Source organism: Hippocampus bargibanti, linkage group LG04 (assembly GCF_051943395.1).
Source record: "Hippocampus bargibanti isolate YZ-2025 linkage group LG04, ASM5194339v1, whole genome shotgun sequence".
Classification (NCBI taxonomy): Eukaryota; Metazoa; Chordata; class Actinopteri; order Syngnathiformes; family Syngnathidae; genus Hippocampus; species Hippocampus bargibanti.
The window spans coordinates 20,982,819-21,003,951 of NC_142737.1; the positions used below are offsets into that span (position 1 = coordinate 20,982,819).

At 42.5% G+C, this 21,133-nt stretch overlaps 2 protein-coding genes across 3 annotated transcripts in view; both read right to left on the minus strand.

The window, feature by feature from the left end:
* Window positions 1-936: 936 nt before the first annotated feature.
* star (steroidogenic acute regulatory protein) lies at window positions 937-5,118 on the minus strand. The gene is made up of 7 exons (XM_088995537.1): window positions 4,852-5,118; window positions 4,658-4,765; window positions 4,387-4,517; window positions 2,075-2,233; window positions 1,808-1,992; window positions 1,644-1,737; window positions 937-1,543 (listed from the first exon to the last, which is right to left on the minus strand). The coding sequence occupies exons 1-7, from the start codon at window positions 4,913-4,915 to the stop codon at window positions 1,424-1,426; spliced, it is 861 nt and encodes a 286-aa protein (XP_088851663.1). The 5' UTR covers window positions 4,916-5,118; the 3' UTR covers window positions 937-1,423.
* Window positions 5,119-19,569: 14,451 nt separating this feature from the next.
* The window catches only part of grk5l (G protein-coupled receptor kinase 5 like), a 40,747-nt gene continuing 39,183 nt past the window's right edge, over window positions 19,570-21,133 (minus strand). The window contains exons 15-16 of one of the 2 annotated variants that reach the window (XM_088994668.1): window positions 20,796-20,923; window positions 19,570-20,715 (exon numbers count right to left, since the gene is read on the minus strand). In XM_088994668.1, the coding sequence (XP_088850794.1) occupies window positions 20,667-20,715; window positions 20,796-20,923 (177 nt within the window). In that variant the 3' untranslated portion in view covers window positions 19,570-20,666. Of the gene's footprint in view, window positions 20,716-20,791; window positions 20,924-21,133 lie in introns of both variants that reach the window. The other variant, XM_088994667.1, reaches the window with a different exon arrangement.

Sequence of the window (21,133 nt, forward strand, 5' to 3'; positions counted from 1 at the left end):
CAGACCACCGCCAATTCCAGTGACAGAAACTGCCCTGGGGAATTGTACAGGACACATTATCTATTCATACATCGTAACATTTCCCGCCCCTAGGCTATTAAATACATATACGATATTACTCATATTAGATATTTGATAGCATTCGTATTTCCATCATTTTAACACATTTTGAATATATGAGCCGTACTTTCATATTTGTGCCTGTGGGATTGCTATTGTTTAAGATATGATAACATCATTTATCTATCCTAATAAATATTGTAAATAAAAAAAATATGAAGTTGCATTTATGGTACACAATGGAAAACCCTTCAAATGTGTTTAAATTTTTATAAAACCACAAAATAATTATTTAATGACATAGACGGGAAGTATATTTGTTTTGAATAGTAGCAATTGCAGGTAATTCAGCCTGTGTTCAATTTATTTTAAATGCACAAAAAGCAACATATCGTGGTAAAAGCTCTCAATAAGATGAATCAAATGTGTGAGACCTTATGAAGAATTCTGATCCAAAAATGCTTTACCAATAATGCAGAAAGTCAGCAGACTCATCAGAAGAGATTATGCTTCGTGGCTGAATGTGTACTGTAGCCTGAACTGAAAGGTGTCTCACTGAAGACATTTTGCATTAATTACGTCCATACAAAAACTGCAAAGTTGTCAGTGAGTGAGTGTTGCTTGTTATGAAATGTGTTGCTGGCGGCTGTGCCACAACAAGAAAACCGATGCTGTATACCCAAGTAAGAATTTAGTGTGCCAAATTACCAGAATTGGAAAGGTGGTTAGTCATCATATGTACTGGGATCATTTCTCTCCAGTTTGTGGAATGTTGCTAAAATTGCAGTCATATTTTGTTCTGGTATGTTCCCTAAAACAGTGTCTATTATATATAACACAATTGTAGAGTCAGGAAAGATTCTGGACTGTCTTGGAGCATTTATTTGAGTTTTCAAGCATCAGGAAACAAGTGCCTTTTTTGCATAAACCAATAAATATCAATGGCATTGAACTCGTTCATTCACGTAGCAGCTCTTGCAACAGCACAAAATCAATAAACAAGCACAACAATCAAATGTGCAATTTCACAGCAGAACGACATACGATACCCAAGGTACTCTCACTGTGAAACAATATGCAGTTCATTAGGTGTTTTACAGCCCAGACAAGCTCAAGCACAGTGTCTAAATGTCAATGAACGTATGATTAGTGTTAAAGATTGGCTATTAGGACATTGAAGAAAATCACATTTGTCAAATGAAAACAACAGGTGTGCTCAGTTGTTGCGATGTTAATTCAATCAATATATTCCTCTAATTTCCCTAATTTATTATTGTTTCTTTGTGGATCATAGCATATTTGTGAAGGTTTATGCCGCATTAGTCTCTGCTGTGCTACGACTGAGCACAGGATGGACGATGTGTCAGCAGGTGTGAGCCATCTCCACGGAAACCTGACTGGCCATCCTTTGCCGAAGATGGTTGGCAAAGTCCACTTGCGTCTGGGACAGGACTTTGTTGATAATCGTCTTTGGGATCCAGCCCTGCAAACAACAAAGTCAGGTAAAGTTATTTTACCTTTCGCTCACTGAAGTGGAATCCATGATCATATAAAAACAGATCACAAAGAAGAGTCTACTGTACCTTTAAATCTATATTTAGTAACCAGGTGAACTTAGTCTTATTCGGATCTTCACTGCTGGGCTTCATGACTATACAGGTGGGCCCATTCTGTGCCCTGTCAAGCATAATCACTTTTATCATTGTGTGCTTGTGCTGTTTACACATTCATTAGAGTCTTCACTTACCGGACCACACCCTTCTGCTCGGGCATCTTTGGGTGATGAGTGGACGTTCCAGCCAGGAAACAGGTGGAGCCGCGTCGCTTAGCACAGCGAACACTGACAAAGTCCCGAGGCCCCACTACATTGCCAGGTGTATCTCCTGAGACCTCATGCGTCACCATCGTGTCCTTGCCAATCTTTTGAAGAATCTGTAGGGATGTGAAATATTAACAAACACTCTTTCTCTGTGAGTAGCAACATACTAATTGCATCCACATGGTGCTGCATCACCTTGACTTGTTTTACATTTGGGTTCCACTCTCCCATCTGCTCCATGTTTCCCACCAACTCTCCATAAAGACTGTCAGGATGTTGCTCCAACAGAACCTCAAGTCTGAACACCTTTCCAATGCCAGGCAACACCTTACTCAAAACTTTGTCTCCATTTGCCTGAGGAGCATCACAAAGATCGCTTCATCCATTAACCATACTTCATATTCATTTCAGGGTCAAAGTTGGGACGAAAGTCCATCCGACATGCAGGTGATAGATGGTGGTTAAGCCATCTCACGGTTGTGAATTCAGGCATGAAGTGATCTGAATGAAACTCAATTTGATGACTATGCGATTGAATTGCAATTTCCTCTGAGAGGGGAAGTAAAAAAAAAACCACAATTTCCATTGACAACATTATTTATGCGCCCAATGCAACCTGATTACTATTGTGTTTGTGGAACATGAAATAAGCATAAACATCCACCCATTTTCATTCATCTTTGGCAAAACCCATTTTGCAGAAAGGCTCAGGTTAAAAACATCATGGCGCACGTTTCTTGATTTTCTCATGTTAACTGTCACATTTCAGTTTTCGACCAACGGGTGGCACTGTTGGGCACCGTATGCAGCTGCACAGGTGTTGGTCCTTCTAATCAATGGCATTTTAAAACGGACTCCCGACCAATGTTCCCTCTATTTTTTCATGTGTCGGAGCAGACACACAAGCTCCCTGAGCACACTGTGAGCAACAGCAGATGTGTACGCTGTGGGCTGTAACCTGAACGGCGCGTATGGGCAGGGCACATTCGCGCCGTCCTGCTCCGATTGGCTGTGTAGCGTAGCGTACGTGAACTGTACGGCATTGTTGGCTGGACACCTGTCAGTCATTGAGTTACATTGCAAAACGGTACAATATATGTCTATATATAATTGGTCTAATTAACTAGAAAAAATTGTAATGGATTACCTTGGCAATACAGATAGCATTTCCAGAGATTTGAAATAGTTTGAAAGGCTAACCTCAATTCAGCTTTATGGAATTTAGGGACATATGTCTTTTTGTGCCGGTCCCAAGCCCGGATAAATACAGAGGGTTGTGTCAGGAAGGGCATCCGACGTAAAAGCTTGGCCAAAACAAACATGCGGATTAAACCTCTCAAGATGGAGGACACTGATTTGCTGTGGCGACCCCTTGAAGGGAAAAGCCGAAAGGAAAAGAAGAAGAACTAGATTGTATCAGTTGTAAAATTAGATATAAAGTAATGCATTTCAGTTTTATTTTATTTTGTGCGCTGCATAGATGTTCTTGTGCAAGCAGTGCGCGATTGTGCACGCGCGCAGCTTAGAGGGAACATTGCTCCCAACATGACTATTTAGTGTCGGGTCATTGTTTGTTTCACTTTATCCGGTTTGTTTCATCTTGTCACGTTTTACTCATGCTTTTGTTTGCTTCTTTGTATCTTTCTATTCTGATTACTTTGTTGTTTGAGATTTTGCCCTGACTTTATTTAATGCAATTTGTCAAATACACCCCATCCTCCTTCCTGCCTGCTTTTTTTAGTTCCACCACCACCACCTTGCAAATCGTGTCAGTAACATTCACAAAGGTTTACAAATGTTTAGACGAACTAGTGAGTGCGCATATAGAATAAAGACACATTTTGACTTGAATTCCTCTTTAAATATGTAATGATGAAGTGTGTACAATCAGCCTGCCATGCATGTTTTTGGAATGTGGGAGGAAACCGGAGGACACGGAGAACATGCAAATGCATCACAGGGAGGCCAGAATGGCGATTCAATCCATGCAATCTGTGTGCACTGAACGACCAGGTCACCCATGATGATGAAAGGTTAGCTGTACTTAAATACACTAAATCAGTGGTTCTTAATCTTGTTGGAGGCACCGAACCCCAGTTTCATATGCTCATTCACCGAACCCTTCTTCCAAACTGCAGTCGAGACTGAGGGATGAACCTCTGTGGTGGAGGATCCACCGAACCAGAGACCGACTCACTGAACCCCTAGGGTTCGATCAAACCCAGGTTAAGAACCACTGCACTAAATAGTCATTATTGTCACTGAATATCATTAATGTCACAAAATAAAAACTATTTCATATTTTGTTCAAGTAAAAAAAAGCGACACTTTTCCTTTAGATGTTCAGGGAGAGTTGTTATCGACCAACAAATGATTGTTGAAAGAAAAAACGTTTCTAATCATAAAAATAAATCTGGAAGGGTGGTGGGTGGGGTGGTGCAATGTAGCTTCTTGTATTTGACAGAATCCTTGTTTAGCGACTCACTGGTTCCTCTCTTGATACTCACAGCGACAGTTTCAACAATCCAGCCTTCCTGCTCACTGAGGATGCCAATCGCTTTCTGCAGCGCATCTTCACCTTGCTTCACATACGACATTTCCTCCTCACTGTATCCATCCTCTTCCTTAATCGGAGAACCTTCCAATAATCAGGTGGGTCAAAGATTTAAAATTTGAGGTTAGTAATATTCAAGTTTTGATCTAAAAATGTATTTGTCAGTTTGGTAACCTAAAAGGGAACACATGTCTTTGTTTGAGGGAAAAGATTTCATCACTCACTGAGGAGGGAGCTTCTTCTCCGGACGTGGCTGATCCAGTTACTGGGGCTCGGACCTGCAAGTCGGTCCAGCTCATGGTGTATCGCCACAATAGCATTCTTTCTTAAACCTTGACGATAAAGACAAATAAAGCAATTTTAAGAATTAACAGAAATTAGTGAATGACTTAATATTCATCATTCATCTTTCACTTACCTCTCATGTTTCGCATATGTCGGTAGGAGATTCCAGCACATAGTTTAAAAGTTGCAGGCAACATATTGTATATATGGGTATTCTTTGCTTCCAGAAAACAAAAATGCAATCACGGTATTGAAAAACAGCTTGGATGTCGATGCTCTTGTGGTGACGTTCAATTTTGACTGAGGATGTCTGACTGCGCCTCTGTATATATACACGATATGCCCCCAAGGCCACTGTGCTATCTCCGTGTAGATAAAAAAAAACCCTGCACACACACACGCACATGCACACACACACACGCACGCACATCACCGCCGCTGCCTACCGAGGTCCATGTCGCCAAGGTTACTTCATGTACAAGACAAGCATTTCTCTGATTTTCACATGTTGTCAGTTAACATCCAGTGCCCAAGCCCACTGTAATGCTCAAAAAAGCTCAGGTTGAGAGTGACTCAAATCATCCACCCCTTCATAGTCTGAAACATTTCAAACCTTTGGTGGAAAAAAAATGTCTGTTTGGTTTGGCTCCTTCCCTGCTAACCTTCATTACAACTGATATGTCTCTACAGGTTTAAAGCGCATGACATTTGTAATTGATGGTGGGCCATTAACCCTGATGCTCTGTTTGGGTGGTCTCAGACTCTGTGTTATCTAACGCTTGATTGCCTTGAAAGACTCCATGGACAAAAGTCTTGGGACGCGCCTCAAATTATCGAAACAACCAATAACTCACAACTTGGAGCGCACTGATTTGTTCCCAGTGTTACTGAGCAATTCTATCAACCTTAGAGTATAATACAGAACATTCATAGCAGATGTAATGAAACACTTTCCAGAACATACAAAAAAAAAGAACAAATAAAATAAACCATTGACGATAAAAATCTGGGAACAATTTGCCAATGGTCCTATTATGCTCATTCAAACAATGAGGCTAATTCTTTAATTACTTGGGAAATATATTTTATATCAAAAGCAATGAGAATTTTCAGATTTCTCCGCGGGTATCCCTGTATTGAATGCACAAGCCAAAGAGATGAAAAAAAAAAACAATCAAATCTAGAACGGGATGAAACAGGGTGCTTAATTTCACAATGTTTAGACATTTACTACTAACAAAAATGAAATTAAATAGATCACTAATTTTGAACTAAATGTTCTGAACATGTAGGCAATAAGGTTTAAGAAATATAAAAGCAAATGACAAAAATAGCTTACTAAAATGACTAAAAGGCTAGACAGTGTAAGAACAAGATTAAAAAACTACCTAGTGATATCTTAATGATAGGTATGAGAAAATAGCATCGTTTTTTATGCTGGATTAAAAAAACATTAATTTTATTTGGATGTTTTAAATCTTGGATCATGAAAGATACCAGCACATGTTTTCATGGGGACCATTTTATTTATACACAAGTGCAGAGGAAAAAAAATGCCGCTTAATGTTTTTTTTTTCCCTTTAGATAATTGAGATTGTGTTATTCGCAGGATTTTACCATTTCTTTTGTAAGACACCACTCATAATCATGTGAACAATAGAAGTAATGAAGCCCAGTGACCCAAAAAGGCCATGATCAATCAAATAATTTGAAAGATAATGGAGGGCTGTAAAGAAGGGCCATGAAAAAAGTGTTAGTGACATAGTCAGCAACAACATACACTCTGTGGGTGGTGAATATTACCGTGATCATAAAAAGAAAAAAAATGAAGGTCCTAACCACTAATAAATTAGAAAAGATGGGGAGAAGATGCATGTTGTGATCATTATTAACCTGATGGAAAAACTCAAGCTCAGGGAGAAAAAATGGCCTGCAAACCAACTCAGCTTAGATTCACCACCAATTTTCATTGATGTTCAAATGTTACATGTGAAGTCTGATTGTCCGAATGTGTGTTCCATTTCTTTCCTTTTGCTCACTGAAAAACGTGTTTTCTCCATCCACACAATTCCATCCTCCAAGTTGAGTCGTCTTAATACCTGTAAATAAAGACTATCCTCGAAATGGGTGCTGCAGTAGGACAGCATGGAAATGATAGCCATCTAATCAGTTCATCGTTTGGTCTTGTCACTTCACATCACCAATATAACGTTCGTGATTCTGTTTTGGCGTCCACATCACTGAGACTGAATCACACTCTGGAAAAACAGATGTCCAAAGGCACTGTGTTTTGTCAAGCATCCCACATGTTTTGACAACCTTGTTCAGCCCTTGAAGCAAAAGTGTGACTATCTAAGAGTAATATTGCTTCAATGGTCTGCTTGTCAAGCTAACACTCCGCGTCAATATTGCATGGAAAGCTATCAAAAGTTGAGCCATGCGATTAGTGCACATGGATGTGCGTAATAGGAACAGGAAACCAATGCTAAATCCCATTGAAATACTGGAATCCCCATGACCTATAACTTGGCGTCCCTCCAACTGGATTGTGGGGATTACCCGTCAGTCTCTGTGGCCTTCTGCAGGGTGAGAAAATCTCCAAATGCGCCCAATACCAAAGCCATTTTTCAGTCAAAATTGTTTATGGAGTTCCAGCATCATTTCTGTGGTGAATGAACCACTCATACAGTCAAATAAAATATTCAGAAACAATCATCCACTCATTTTAAAATCACAGCCATTGAAAGGAACAAACATTGTACTGCATCACATTAAACGGCCCAACTAATCCAAAATGTGAAACTACCACAAAACATGCATATCCTGTGACTGTAAAGTGTCCATGAGAGTTTTGAAAGTCACTTATAAATTATTATTATTATTATTATTATTATTATTATTATTATTATTATTATTATTATTATTATTATTATTATCAGTCAATCACATTTGCATTTGTGGAAAATATTCTGGGTTTAATTTCATATTTTTTATTTCAATGGATTTCAAAATTCTGCATTGGTGTCCTGTTTTATATTTCGAAATAAGCAGTGTTCTAAGTAGGGGGAAAATATTTGACTGTTACCAAATAAACTGGGTGGTGAATAACAGCAGATCATGATTTTTTAATGAATAAATAAGTGTATCATCAAAACGTACTGAAACATACAGATGTTGGACATTTTCTGTAATATTTTAAACTGACACAGTGACAACAAATCTGCTCGCTCACTGCTGTTTAGGTACAAGTATTACAATAGTACCTCTCGTATCTAGAAAAGCCATGGGGGAGACCAGTTTTGACATCCCAAGCACCGGTAGGTATTTGATGTGCGCGACTGTGCCGAGTAATCTGGTGAAACAATTTGCGAAACGCGGTTCGATGCGTTTGTTCCGCTTTTGGCCACGCTTTTTTTTTTTATTCAAATAGCATGCAAACATACAAAGTAATAGAAACAAACAAACAAACAACACTGCAAACAAAACACAACAAAAGTAGCCAAAACCATTTGGTTCTGAATAGCTCGTGGAGCTTCTAGTAGTAAATCAGAAGTGTGTCTCTGTAGCGGGCACTAGGACCAGGCATCTCACCCAGCAGGTGCAGGGGAGGGGGCAGTTCATGTTGCATGTATTGCACTGCTTTTGCTGTTCAGTTTAGATCCACTTGTTAGCCGTTGGAATAAACACGTCTCCACATATTCATCGTGTGTGCTCATTCCTCAACGGCTACACTGGTGACCCCGACAATGGAAATGTTCATGGCAACGGACGAAGATGTTTCTTCTACGGCCATGTCGCCACGACCGGCGCCCAAACTCGCAGCTGCCGCCTACACCGCGAAGTTGCCCGAGTTCTGGCACAGCGACCCGGCTTCGTGGTTCCAGCATGTGGAAGCACTTTTCCACCTACAAGGCGTCACGACAGATGACCTAAAATATTACATGGTCGTGGCGTCCCTCGACCAACCGACAACGCATCGCATGATGCAACTTCTGCGCGCGCCTCCACGATGCAGGAAGTACGACGCGCTCAAACAATGGCTGCTCCGACGGTTCACGCTGTCGGCCTCCGAGAGAGCAGACAGACTTCTTTCGCTTCCCGGACTCAGCGACGGAACAGCAGTGGATCTAATGGACAAAATGCTGTCGCTATTAAATGCGGATGATGGCGGATTCCTTTTCCCCCACATTTTCCTTCGCCAGCTACCACCCGAAGTGCGCGCCGTGCTCGCTAACTCGACGTGCCCAGCCACCGGCGACTATCGTGGCTTGGCGGAAGAAGCAGATCGAGCGCTTCTGGCGATACGGCGGTTAGCCGTGCAAATTGATCCGACCGTCGTGGCCGCAGTGGGATCGCAGAAGCGGCGCGGGAAAGCCACCTGCTATTTCCATCAGCGGTTTGGCGCCAAGGCTCGACGCTGCGCACCTCCCTGCTCCTACGAGACGGCGGGAATTTTCAACGCCCAACACCCAGTAGCAGCCGTGGGCGCCAGCAACGAAAGCGAGCTGCTTTTCGTCACGGACTCCTCGTCAGGAAGACGTTTCCTTGTGGACAGCGGGGCACAAGTAAGCCTGCTGACGCCCCCCGCTGCGGACAAGATGGCAGGTGGATGCGGGCCTGCCTTGTGCGCAGCTAACGGCTCGCCCATCGCTAACTTCGGTTCCAGGTCGGTGACTGTGCGTTTCGACGGACGGGAATTCAAGTGGAACTTTATTGTTGCCGCGACCACAGTTCCCATAATTGGCGGACATTGCCAACCGTCGTTTGATTGACGCCATCTCTTTCGCCACTTTTCCGTGTGAGGCCGGAGGGCTCGGGCCGTTAACGCATGCAAATTATTTAACATCGGGTAACGTTTATGAATGCCTGCTGACCGATTATCCGTCGTTAACCACACCCGCCTTTTCCAATGCCGATACTAAACACGGGGTAGAGCATTTCATTCCCACGGTTGGCCCGCCAGTTTTTGCCCGCGCTCGTCGCCTCGACACGGCAAAATTGGCAATGGCGAAAGGGGAGTTCGCGACGATGGAGCGCTTGGGCATCGTGAGGCGTTCCAACAGCCCATGGGCCTCACCATTACACATGGTGCCCAAAAGTGACGGTTCTTGGCGGCCGTGCGGTGATTTTCGTCGGCTGAATAACATAACCACACATGACCGTTACCCCATCCCGCACATTCAAGATTTTTCCGCACGTTTGGCCGGCTCCGTGATCTTTTCAAAAGTAGATCTAGTTCGCGGAAATCACCAGGTGCCGGTACGGGCGGAGGATGTGCCCAAAACAGCGGTGATTACCCCCTTTGGCCTCTTTGAATTTCTCCGCATGCCTTTTGGCCTGAAGGGGGCGGCACAGACCTTCCAAAGACTGATGGACTCAGTCTTGCGAGGTCTTGATTTTGTATTTGTCTATCTAGACGACATCCTTGTGGCCAGCCCTTCACCGGAGGAACACCTGTCGCACTTAACCGAAGTTTTCAAGCGCCTTGATTCGCACGGCCTTATAGTCAACCCTGTTAAGTGCCAATTTGGTCTGTCCAAGATCGATTTCTTGGGGCATCGCATTTCTCCACAGGGCGCCATCCCCTTACCCGCCAAAGTACAAGCAGTGGTGGATTTCCCCCGCCCGGCCACAGTTAAGGCTCTGCAGGAGTTTTTGGGAATGATCAATTTTTACAACCGGTTTCTTCCTCACGCAGCCGACCTCCTACAACCCCTCTACGGCGCCTTGAGAAAAAAGAAGGCTAACGACCCCGTCGAGTGGGCACCGCAACGAGCACAATCCTTCCAACGGGCCAAGGAAGTTCTTGCGGGTGCAACTCTTCTGGTCCACCCAATCTCAACCGCACAGGTAGCTTTGACTACCGACGCGTCTGATGTTGCCGTAGGGGCGGTGGTTGAGCAGCTTGTGGAGAACGAATGGCAGCCCCTTGCATTTTTCAGTCGGAAACTGCAAGTTAACGAACGCAAGTACAGTGTTTTCGACAGAGAGTTGTTAGCACTCTATATTGCAACGCGCCATTTTCGTTTCCTCCTCGAGGGGCGCCGGTTTACCGCATATGTGGATCACAAACCACTCACATTCGCCATGTCAAAGGTGACTGAACCGTGGTCGGCCCGACAGCAACGGCATTTGGCGGCCATTTCTGAATTCACAACAGGCATTCAGCACGTGGCCGGCAAATGTAACCCTGTGGCCGATTGCTTGTCACGCGCGATTGTGTGTCCAGTCCAGCTCGGGGTGGATTTTTCAGAGATGGCCACCGCCCAATCTGAGGATCCGGACATCCACGAACTCAAGGCAGCAGGCACAGCCCTGAAACTTGAGAAGGTGGCACTGTGTGAAGGGGGTCCCGCTCTCCTCTGCGATGTGTCTACGGGTCGCACTCGTCCCATGGTTCCGCAGGAGTGGCGTCGGCGAATTTTTAATCCTATTCATTCCCTCTCACACCCTGGCGTCCGGGCGTCAGTCAAACTTATTGGGGCCAAGTTTGTCTGGCCTGGGTTACGGAAGGACGTCAGGAAGTGGGCAGCTGCATGCGTGGCATGTCAGCGCGCCAAAGTCCACAGGCACACCCGAGCAAACCTGGAAACTTTTCCAATTCCGGACAGGAGATTTGACCACGTCCATGTGGATCTGGTCGGGCCCCTCCCTCCTTCGCAGGGTTGCACACATCTCCTCACCATGGTCGATCGAACCACTAGGTGGCCGGAAGCAGTCCCCCTGTCCTCCACGACCTCGGCAGATATTGCCCGCGCATTTCTGTCGTCCTGGGTCGCACGTTTCGGCACGCCATCCGATATCACTTCGGACAGAGGCCCCCAGTTTGTGTCCGAGCTCTGGTCGGCCATGGCGCAGTCCTTGGGTGTGCAGGTACACCGCACTATGGCCTACCACCCGCAGGCTAACGGGATGTGCGAACGCTTCCACCGGTCACTGAAAGCCGCGCTACGGGCCGCGCTGTCGGACGGTAACTGGGTCGACCAGCTTCCGTGGGTCCTGCTCGGGTTACGTTCGGCCCCGAAAGAAGACCTTAACGCCGCCCCCGCAGAGTTAGTGCTCGGTCAACCACTCCGCGTTCCTGGTGAATTTCTGCCTGAAGCTTCGGGTGCACCTTCATTCCCCCTTTTGCCAGCAGAGCCCCTGACTCCAGCACCAATTCACCACTGCGTCCCCAAAATATTTGTTCCGTCTGCGCTTAGGTCAGCCCGTTTCGTCTTTGTGCGTCACGATGCCCACCGCTCTCCCCTCCGACCGCCGTACGACGGCCCGTTTAGAGTGCTCGAACACGGTGAAAAGAGTTTTGTGCTCGATATGGGTGGGCGGAGGGAGGGCATTTCAATAGACAGGCTCAAACCGGCTCATTTAGTTGCAGGCGAGGACGTTTCGCCTGCCCAGGCCCCACGTCGCGGACGCCCTCCGAAACCTCCAGCCTCACCGCGGTATGCCAGGGTTGAGTGTCGTTCCCCCACTGAGGTCTCGCCCGAATCACCTACACCACCTAATGACGGACTGCGTAGTCGTTGGGGCAGGCTGGTTAAGCCCCCTGCAAAATTTTCACCTTGACCTTCCTTCTGGGTGTTCTGGGGGGGGCTGTGTGGCGGGCACTAGGACCAGGCATCTCACCCAGCAGGTGCAGGGGAGGGGGCAGTTCATATTGCATGTATTGCACTGCTTTTGCTGTTCAGTTTAGATCCACTTGTTAGCCGTTGGAATAAACACGTCTCCACATATTCATCGTGTGTGCTCATTCCTCAACGGCTACATCTCAACAGATCTTTCTGCATACTTAACATTTTGTAAACAGTTGGCAACATATATTAGGTGACATAATCGCGTAAGAGACAGTACCTGATCGCACAGGAAATAAGAGTTCCTGACAGATAATCATTATACAAGAAGGAAAAAGAAGAGAGAAGTAAAAATAGAAGAAAGAACAGAAAGAGAGAGAGCGGCGGGCGGGGGAGGGGGGGGGTGCCAGGGGTTTTAACATTTCATTGAGTCTGCACAATATAGTGAAATTGACAAAAAAAAGAGGGGGGAACACCAGATGATTTGGCAAGCACTTCATCCTATGCCATATTTCATCAACAAATCATGTGTTTTGATAGCGTTTGGGTTGGCAGATGGTTGAATTGTTTTCTGATATAGTTTCATTTCATTTTGAAATATTACAAATAGGGGTTTCCTCCCACAAAATTTAGATTTATGAATATGGTGTTTGGCAAGGAAAACGAATAAATTAATAATAAAATATTTATCGTTGGTCTTGTTGTAATATCCAAACAGCATGTCTTTGTAATGAAATATGAACGGAGAAGTGATTTTACATTGAACATATTTGACAAAGTGTTTCCAGAAGCGAGTAGTTTCGGGACAAGCCCAGAAGAGGTGAGTTGCAGTTTCAGGCTCAGCTTCACAAAATGTACAAGATATATCCTGTAAGGACCGTATCTTATGTTTAACAGGATAGCAACGGTGCAAGAGTTTGTAGGTTATTTCTCTTTGTTTGTTTGTGATGAAAAAATTATATGGGAGGGTCCAAACCTTTTCCCATGGGATATTTGGGACATACGTTCTCCAGTGATGAACAATGTAGGGGACCGTCACAAAGGATTTTTGAAACAAATATCTAATTGCACGGTTCCGATTTCGAGCAATTGATGAGAAACAGAGTTTCCCCAGGGCGGTTTCTGTCACTGGAATTGGCGGTGGTCTGTTGGGAGTAGGGGAGTGACCCTTGAACAGGCTTATGATACCACTTGGGATGGCATCCATAACGATGGCAAAGTCCTTAGGGGTCACAGGGATTTGATGCGTATTGAGAAACTCAGTATAGTTCATTAAAACATTGTTTGTGTTAAAAAGTTGCTTTACATAAATGATATCCATCCATCTCGACAAAAACAGTGATTTGTTTTTGTACAAAATATGACAGTTATTCCAGATCATACATGAATGTGGAGAGAAAGAATGGTTATACATTAGGCACCAGGATAATAAAACGTGTTTATGGAATTTTGATAGGTTAACAGGCAATTTTTCAACCTTATAATTACATTTCAGCAAGAAAGACAGACCACCAAGTCGGGAAAACATGGATTTTGGAATGAAATTCCAGATTGCATCAGGGCTACACAGATAATTACGCAGCCAGTTAATCTTAAACGTATAGTTTAGAGAAGTAAAGTCCAAAAAATTTAGGCCTCCCTCCTTTAACGTCCTGGATATGACTGAGTTTCTTATATGAGTTTTATATTTCCATACAAAGTTATACATTATTTGGTCCATTGTCTCACATGTGCTTGAATCCACATTTAAAGCCATTGTAGGATATACAAACCGAGAGATTCCCTCACTTTTTGCTAGCAGTATTCTTCCGTTTAGTGATAGATCCCTTTGTAACCAGTGATTAAAGCGCTTCTTGGTTTTACCAATTATTGGATCGAGGTTCAGATGACAACACTCTTCGTCTTCTTTGGCAATAACAGCACCTAGGTACGTCACATGATTTTTTACACGTATGTTGTATAGCACAGACCAGGGGTGGGCAAACTTTTTGACTCGCGGGCCGCATTGGGTTATAAAATTTGACAGAGGGGCCGGGCCAGGAGCATTTGGAGGGAGTGTTTGGGCCGGAAATACTAAACCTAAAGCATTAAAGGACAACCGACGCCTCTCGACAAGTTATGTCCATAATTTATAAAATCACTTCAAATGACTTTTACTGAGCGTTTTTTACAAAGATTCCACAGCATATAGCTATAGTTTACGTTCTAAGACTTGCGCTGAATATTCACGAAGTCTTGTTTTCGAGTTGATGACGATCCCCATGTGACGTCACGTTTGGACCGCCCCTGACCGAGAAAGCGACACACAATGCATTTTGGGTACTTTGTTTGGTCTGAAAACTTCGTGTTGATGGCGAAATTAGAAGGAAAACAAATAAATAACGCCATGGTGAATTGTTGTGTGTTGCACCAAGACAACTATTTGATATTCGCTGACACAAATTCTCAGCTGATAAATCAGCCCATTTCCAACGGAGCTTGGGCGCAATCTTCTGCATTTTCTGGGTGCTACATTGCTGTCATTGGCGGCTCGAATTGATATGGGAGGAATCCTTGAATCAATTGCAAACATTTATGCTTTCCTCTTCAGAACTATTTGAATCATATTCATAACTGGATGAGTAACAAGAAAACATCTTCTCCGAATCTGAAGCCATTGTTTTGATTCTCGAGCAAGGCAAGACGTCATGGCGTGACGTCACGAACAAAGGGGTGGGACCTTCTGAAACTGGCCATTTCCGGATTCATTTTGAAGTCATTTTTATTGGTGTTTTTCATTTAACTAAAAATATCAGCCTGCCTGTTTTGGGTATTATAGATGCTATAAAACGTTTTTATAATGTCAGTGGGAAACACAAAAAAATGGTGCCGGTTGTCCTTTAAATGTAGTGTGTACAAACCTCATAGCACAGTAAGAACCCAATTTATTAACTGTCTTTCAAATGTGAAAAATATCCCTGATCAGTTAATAAATTTGTCTCAAGGAATATGGCGTTTACATACTATTTCGCAGATACTTGGAGGAGGAAATGGAAATAGATTAAAATAACATGCACTGTGATTCATCAAGATTGCGTCTGTTTTTAATAGGTTTTCATTGAAGGGGCAAAGTCAAAGAAATCAACATTTATTGAAAAATGGAATCACTTTCAACATTCAAAACATATTATTCCACAACGAAATATTCAAGCTCAATAATACCTACTTGTGTTAAATTCCGCCAAATCATAGATGGTTTGTCCTGACCGCGCGCTCAACAAACTCCTCACTGACGCCCTCGCCTTCACGCGCAAACAATACACGTGTACGGTCGCCGAGCACACAGACATCGGCAACCAGTGAAATTTGCATACTCGGCACGGCAGCCAATCAGAAGCATGCTGCTTTCTTCCGGACTTTCGCAAGCGTTATAAAGTCGTGCAATTGCATATCATTTTCCAAAATAGATGCACAGAACCTCAGCCCAGAAGAAAGATTCAATAGAAGCTAACAACATATGTGACGCTACAAAACGTAAATTTACATTAAACCGTGACTGTAAAGTGTACGTGAGACTCATGAAAGGGGCTTAGTGGCTCGCAGGAAGCAATGCAAACGTTGCGTTGTGCACCACAATGACAATCGACTACTGCAGCAAAATCTAGCCATGCACATTTACCGTAAATTAAGCAAGGTAGCATTTGTAGTAGGTACATTCTTGATTAAAAAAAAAAACGTTATACTTTGTGACAATGTTTTTTAATGTGATTAGTTGTCTCATTGTGCTTCAGGTTGTGAAAGATGGGGCAGGCAACTTTTCAGTTATCTGCCCTGTTGTCCGCTAACTTTTTGTCATGAGTTTCAGACGCTTTTTTTTAATATAATTTGGGCAGGTTCGGCGGGCCGGATTAAAAAGCCTAACGGGCCGTATGTGGCCCGCGGGCCGTAGTTTGCCCATGCCTGGCATAGACTCATTACATGACTTCACAGCTAACAACTCACATTTATTTATATTTAGCGAGAGACCTGACACTTTGGAAAACTCTTTAACCAGAGCTATGGCCTTTGGAATTTGCTCAGGATTTTTCAGGAAGAGTGTGGTGTCATCTGCCACTTGGCTAATCACAACCTGCCTGCCCGCTACTTCAATACCTTGGACCTCGCTTTCAGTGACCAAGAGTGATAAGATTTGTGCTGAAAGTAAGAATAAATAGGGAGAAATGGGACAACCTTGACGGATGCCACGGGAGACGTTGAAGAGAGGGGACGTACCATATTTAAGCAGTATTGAGGAGTTGCAGTTGGTGTACAGTGTCTTAACAGCCTGAGTAAAGTAGTTTCCAAAACCAAACTTATTAAGTGATTGAAAAATAAAATGGTGTTCCAAAGTGTCAAAGGCTTTGTAAAAATCGAGAAATAAAATAAAACTATTGTGGTTAATAAGTTCCTGATAATCAAGAATATCCAATACAAGACGAACATTATTAGCAATGTGTCTTTTACTCAAGAAGCCTGACTGTGTTTCACTAATTATATGCGGTAAGGATTTTCTAATTCGGTTTGCAAGGATGGAGGCTAAAACTTTATAGTCTGTATTCAGTAGGCAGATAGGGCGCCAGTTTTCAAGAGATGATGTGTCTTTTTTTGGTTTTGGAATGAGAGATATAAGCCCTTGAGAGAGTGAACAGGGGAGGGAGCCTTTTGAGATGCTTTCAGAAAAAACATTGAGCAGGAAAGGAGCCAAAGGGTCAGAAAAGGTTTTATACAATTCTGAAGTAAGCCCATCGTTTCCAGGAGATTTATTCATCTTGAGCTGCTTAATTGCATCCTGCACTTCAATTAGATTGATTGGTTGGTTGATCACATCGTTTTTTTCTCATTAATGTTAATAGTTTTATTGGACGTAATGGATTCTAAAATTGACACTGGCTCTGCTTGCATATGGTTGGAAGTGTATAGGTTACCATAGAATTTTGAGCAAAAAGAGGAGATTTTGTGGTATTCTGAGACAATTTTGTTATCAATCTTTAATGTGTCAATGGCTTTTGGCCACGCTCAATGCTCGCGAGACGGGCTTCCTACGTCATCGCTAACTCATAGTTTTGCGCGTCACAATTAGGTGACTGCTGACAACGACACCCCCAACTCGCATCTTCAATTTATGCGGATTTATTCTGCATCGGATGCCTAAAAAGGTACACATTACAATAACCAGTGCGAATATATAATGTTAACTACTGTGACAACATATATCCCTCGTTTTAATGTCTTCTCCTAGCTTATATTTTAAAAGGTGAAGTGTCAACTTTCCCTAATAAAAATGAATGAAAGGTGGTTCTTGTTCCTTGTTTGTGTGTCAATGTCTAAAACAAAGCAAGTAAACAAAGTAACGCACGCACATCCATTCACATCCCAACTCCCTGCCATTTTTACGTAAAAGGATTAGGGCGAGCAAAGTCAAAAAATAAAGTTGGCACAATTCTGTTTTAGCTGAGAATTTTTATTTTATTCTCAGAATCTCGACTTTAATCTCAAAATTCTGACTGAATACCACGATAAAAGTGACAATCCTGCCATCTAGCTAGCTATCTATTAGCTGTATAACTAGCTAGCTAGCTATTAGCTAGTTAGCTAACCTGATCTATTTGAGTTATTCCCGGTTGAACGGGGTCAAGTTGCTGGCTACCTAGCTAGCTATCTATTAGCTGTCAAACTAGCGCACGAGCTAGCTATTAGTTATCTACTAGCTAGCTAACTTGACCTATTTGAGTTATTCTCGGTTGAGTGAAGGCTGGCGCATTTGGCTGCTCACCCACGGAATAAAAATGTTCCAGTGACAGTAAAGTGACATTGAGAGTTTTGAAAGGCGCTGATAAATGAAATGTATTATTATTATTATTATTATTATTATTATTATTATTATTATTATTATTATTATTATTATTATTATTTTCTTTGTAGGCCTCTTCTATACATTTTGACACCACCAAATCCATGGTAGCGTTTTAATCACTCTCTCTGTCACAACATTTATTTTCCACATGATGGCGGTATGGAACAAATGAGACCTCATGATGCATTGGCCAAAAAGCAAACCATTTGGATGGAAAGCCTCGTTGCCTCATGATGGCTCATTTTCCGATCAGTACTGATAGGTACCATAGAGTGGAATAGCGAGAACAATTGGTCAAGTGAACTGAAGTCAAGTCAGTGCATTTTTTTTCATTCAATTATTTACCACCCCTGTTTTTAAATACTGTAAAGGTGAAATTGCTTCCTTACAGCGAAGGACAACAAATCACCTTTGTCCATTTGTTTTTAAAAAATCATTATCCACAAAATGACTGGCCTGAAACGTGTCATGACATAAACATGAGCAATAAGGAAGAGCGTTAAATGAATAGAAAAGTGTACTGTGGAATATTCACCCTCAAGCACAAAGTTTATTGGGACTTGAAAGACACAGTGAGTTTGGTTTTCACATGCACCCAGCACATCTCCAAAAGCAACGTTTTGTGTATTTGTATTGATGTGTTGCCAGTGACACAAATATGAGTATGACAGACATTCAGCGAACACACGTGTATGTCTGCGTGCAACGTGGGTATTGTCTGGGAGATCATGCAAACAAGGAGGCACTTCAGTCTGATTCTGATATTTTCTTTGTTTTTGTTTTCATAACAAGTACACAGAGATATGGAGTTGGGCGACAGAATGGGTGAATTAAATTAATCTCTCCACATAGCAAAACAACTTGTTCTTAAAAACAGGAAGACGAGGCGATGCTCGTCCTTTTTAATTGGCTCTGCTGCTGCAGGAAGGCCATGTTATCTTTGTATTATATTTCGGTTTCTTCAGGCATTTTTTTCCTTCCAGACAGAAATGAAGTGGACCAGATAAATAAAATGCAGATAAAGTCAACCATTCAGAGTTAACATCCTCACTGAGAAAAGATGAGGAGCCTTTAGGCAAGATGAGGCATTTTGAACATGTTAAGGAGAACAATACAAAGAGAAACAGAACATGTAAAAGTGAGTCAACAATATTATTGTAATGCAAAAGGCATAAAGGTAATAAGAACACTCATCTTCCAAGTGCAGTAAGTAAACCACAGAAAGGACGCATTGTGTGGAATCACCAATGCAATAATGTGCCTTAAGAGGTAAAACATTTGGGTGAAAAAAAACAGCATGATATTTTTTAAAAAAATGTGCAACTTCTCAGACAGTCTGAGTGCATGTGTTCCTCTCCATTTCATGGGGTTTGTGCAAAAAATCCTCAAGAAAACAAAACATCTCGGATCCTGTACAACATATTTATTCTTGAAATGTCTCATCATGTCAACGATAAAGTGACACTGTACACCGAGGGTGATGCCTGTGCTGTCTGGTATACAATAACATCAGTGGAATGAGGTATGCAGAAGCAAAGGGATACAACTGTCCATATGTACACTCGTCCATGCAATGACAACACATTACGATTGTCACAATGCTGTTTAATGTGCATCTGTTTGACAGATGTGTCGGTATGCAATTACCATGTTAAAATAATGGCACATGTCCTTTTTGGATATCTATCGATCGATAGATACTCACATGTATATGCATGTGTGTCTGTGTGTGTCTTTCTTAATCACCTCTGCTAAAATTGCCAACATCCTCAGTTGAATAGATCATGCAAAATTATTAATTTTATCAATTAAGATTTTCTGAATTTTCTTTCTGCAAAAAAATGACTTCAGCCATCATTTCATGAATGTGTTGACATAATTGTGTGTATTATTTTGAGCAAACAGCTCATATACCTTTCTCACGCATCTTCAGACCACTAATTCAACACGACACAATTGATTTGCAAGCTTAGGCCTGAGTATACATGAGACGATCCTTATTATGAGCTCAGATTGTCCATGAGGTGGTCTGTTCTGAATGTTAAGGTGTGGTGTGAGGTAAGAGAAGTGGGAAATATGGAGAAAATATTATCAGTGATACACATTTTTGGGAAAAAGAAATATAACCAGGACCCACTTTCCTATTCCTCCTACTGTTGTTTTTTTCAATGACACAATGGATCCCCTAAAAAATATCATCTTAGTTTAACTCTTTCATCAGCTCAAGTAGCTCTGTTCTGTTGTCCAACAATCCTGAGGGTAAAATGTTTTGTCCAAATATTTCAAAACATCTCTGACCATCCTACTAACAAAATGGCCGATGTACCTGGGCCTGGTCAACCCCACTTTATGCGCTGAACCCACGAGACTTTAAACAATCTCGGGAACCGACTGTGAACTAATAAACAGTGGGTAAACCCTCAGAGTTCCTTCCCTTTGAGTAGTTGGCTCACACGCTGTAACTGAACCACTAGGGGGCAGAGTTGGACATCGAGTCCACAGAGTTTACGCTGGAAGACTGCACACGGCTGTGGGAGATAGACACCCCTGGGTGCTAATAAAAGGCAAGAAAAGATTGACTTTAGAATTGCAGTTTGTAGCATGAAATTCATTCAATTGTTTCTACGTACGTGCCTCCTGAAGATCCTGTCCAACAGGCTGCGCCTGGGAGGCTCCGGAGGTTGATTCCAGTCAAGGTCTGGAGGTCTCATCCCTTGAGGGCCAAACACATTCAGATCTCTGAAACACTCTGTGTCTATCATCTGGAGAAGAGAGAACACCTCTGGCCTATTACAAACATTGATTTCATTGTTGACGAACAGAGAGTCAAATCATTTTCTGTATACACTACAAACTACAAGAAACAGACACAATAAATTAAACTTTAGTGAGAGACTTCTTCCATTAAGTTATGTGTACTGGACAAAATATTTGTATGAAAATATTGTCAGTCGAGGTCAAGGCACACATGC

Coding starts and splice junctions, on each gene's coding strand:
- star (XM_088995537.1), bottom strand. CDS start 4,915: ATGTTGCCTGCAACTTTTAAACTATGTGCTGGAATCTCCTACCGACAT. Junction 1,993..2,074: donor CAAATGTAAAACAAGTCAAG/GTGATGCAGCAC, acceptor ACATCCCTACAG/ATTCTTCAAAAGATTGGCAA. Junction 1,738..1,807: donor GAGCAGAAGGGTGTGGTCCG/GTAAGTGAAGAC, acceptor TATGCTTGACAG/GGCACAGAATGGGCCCACCT.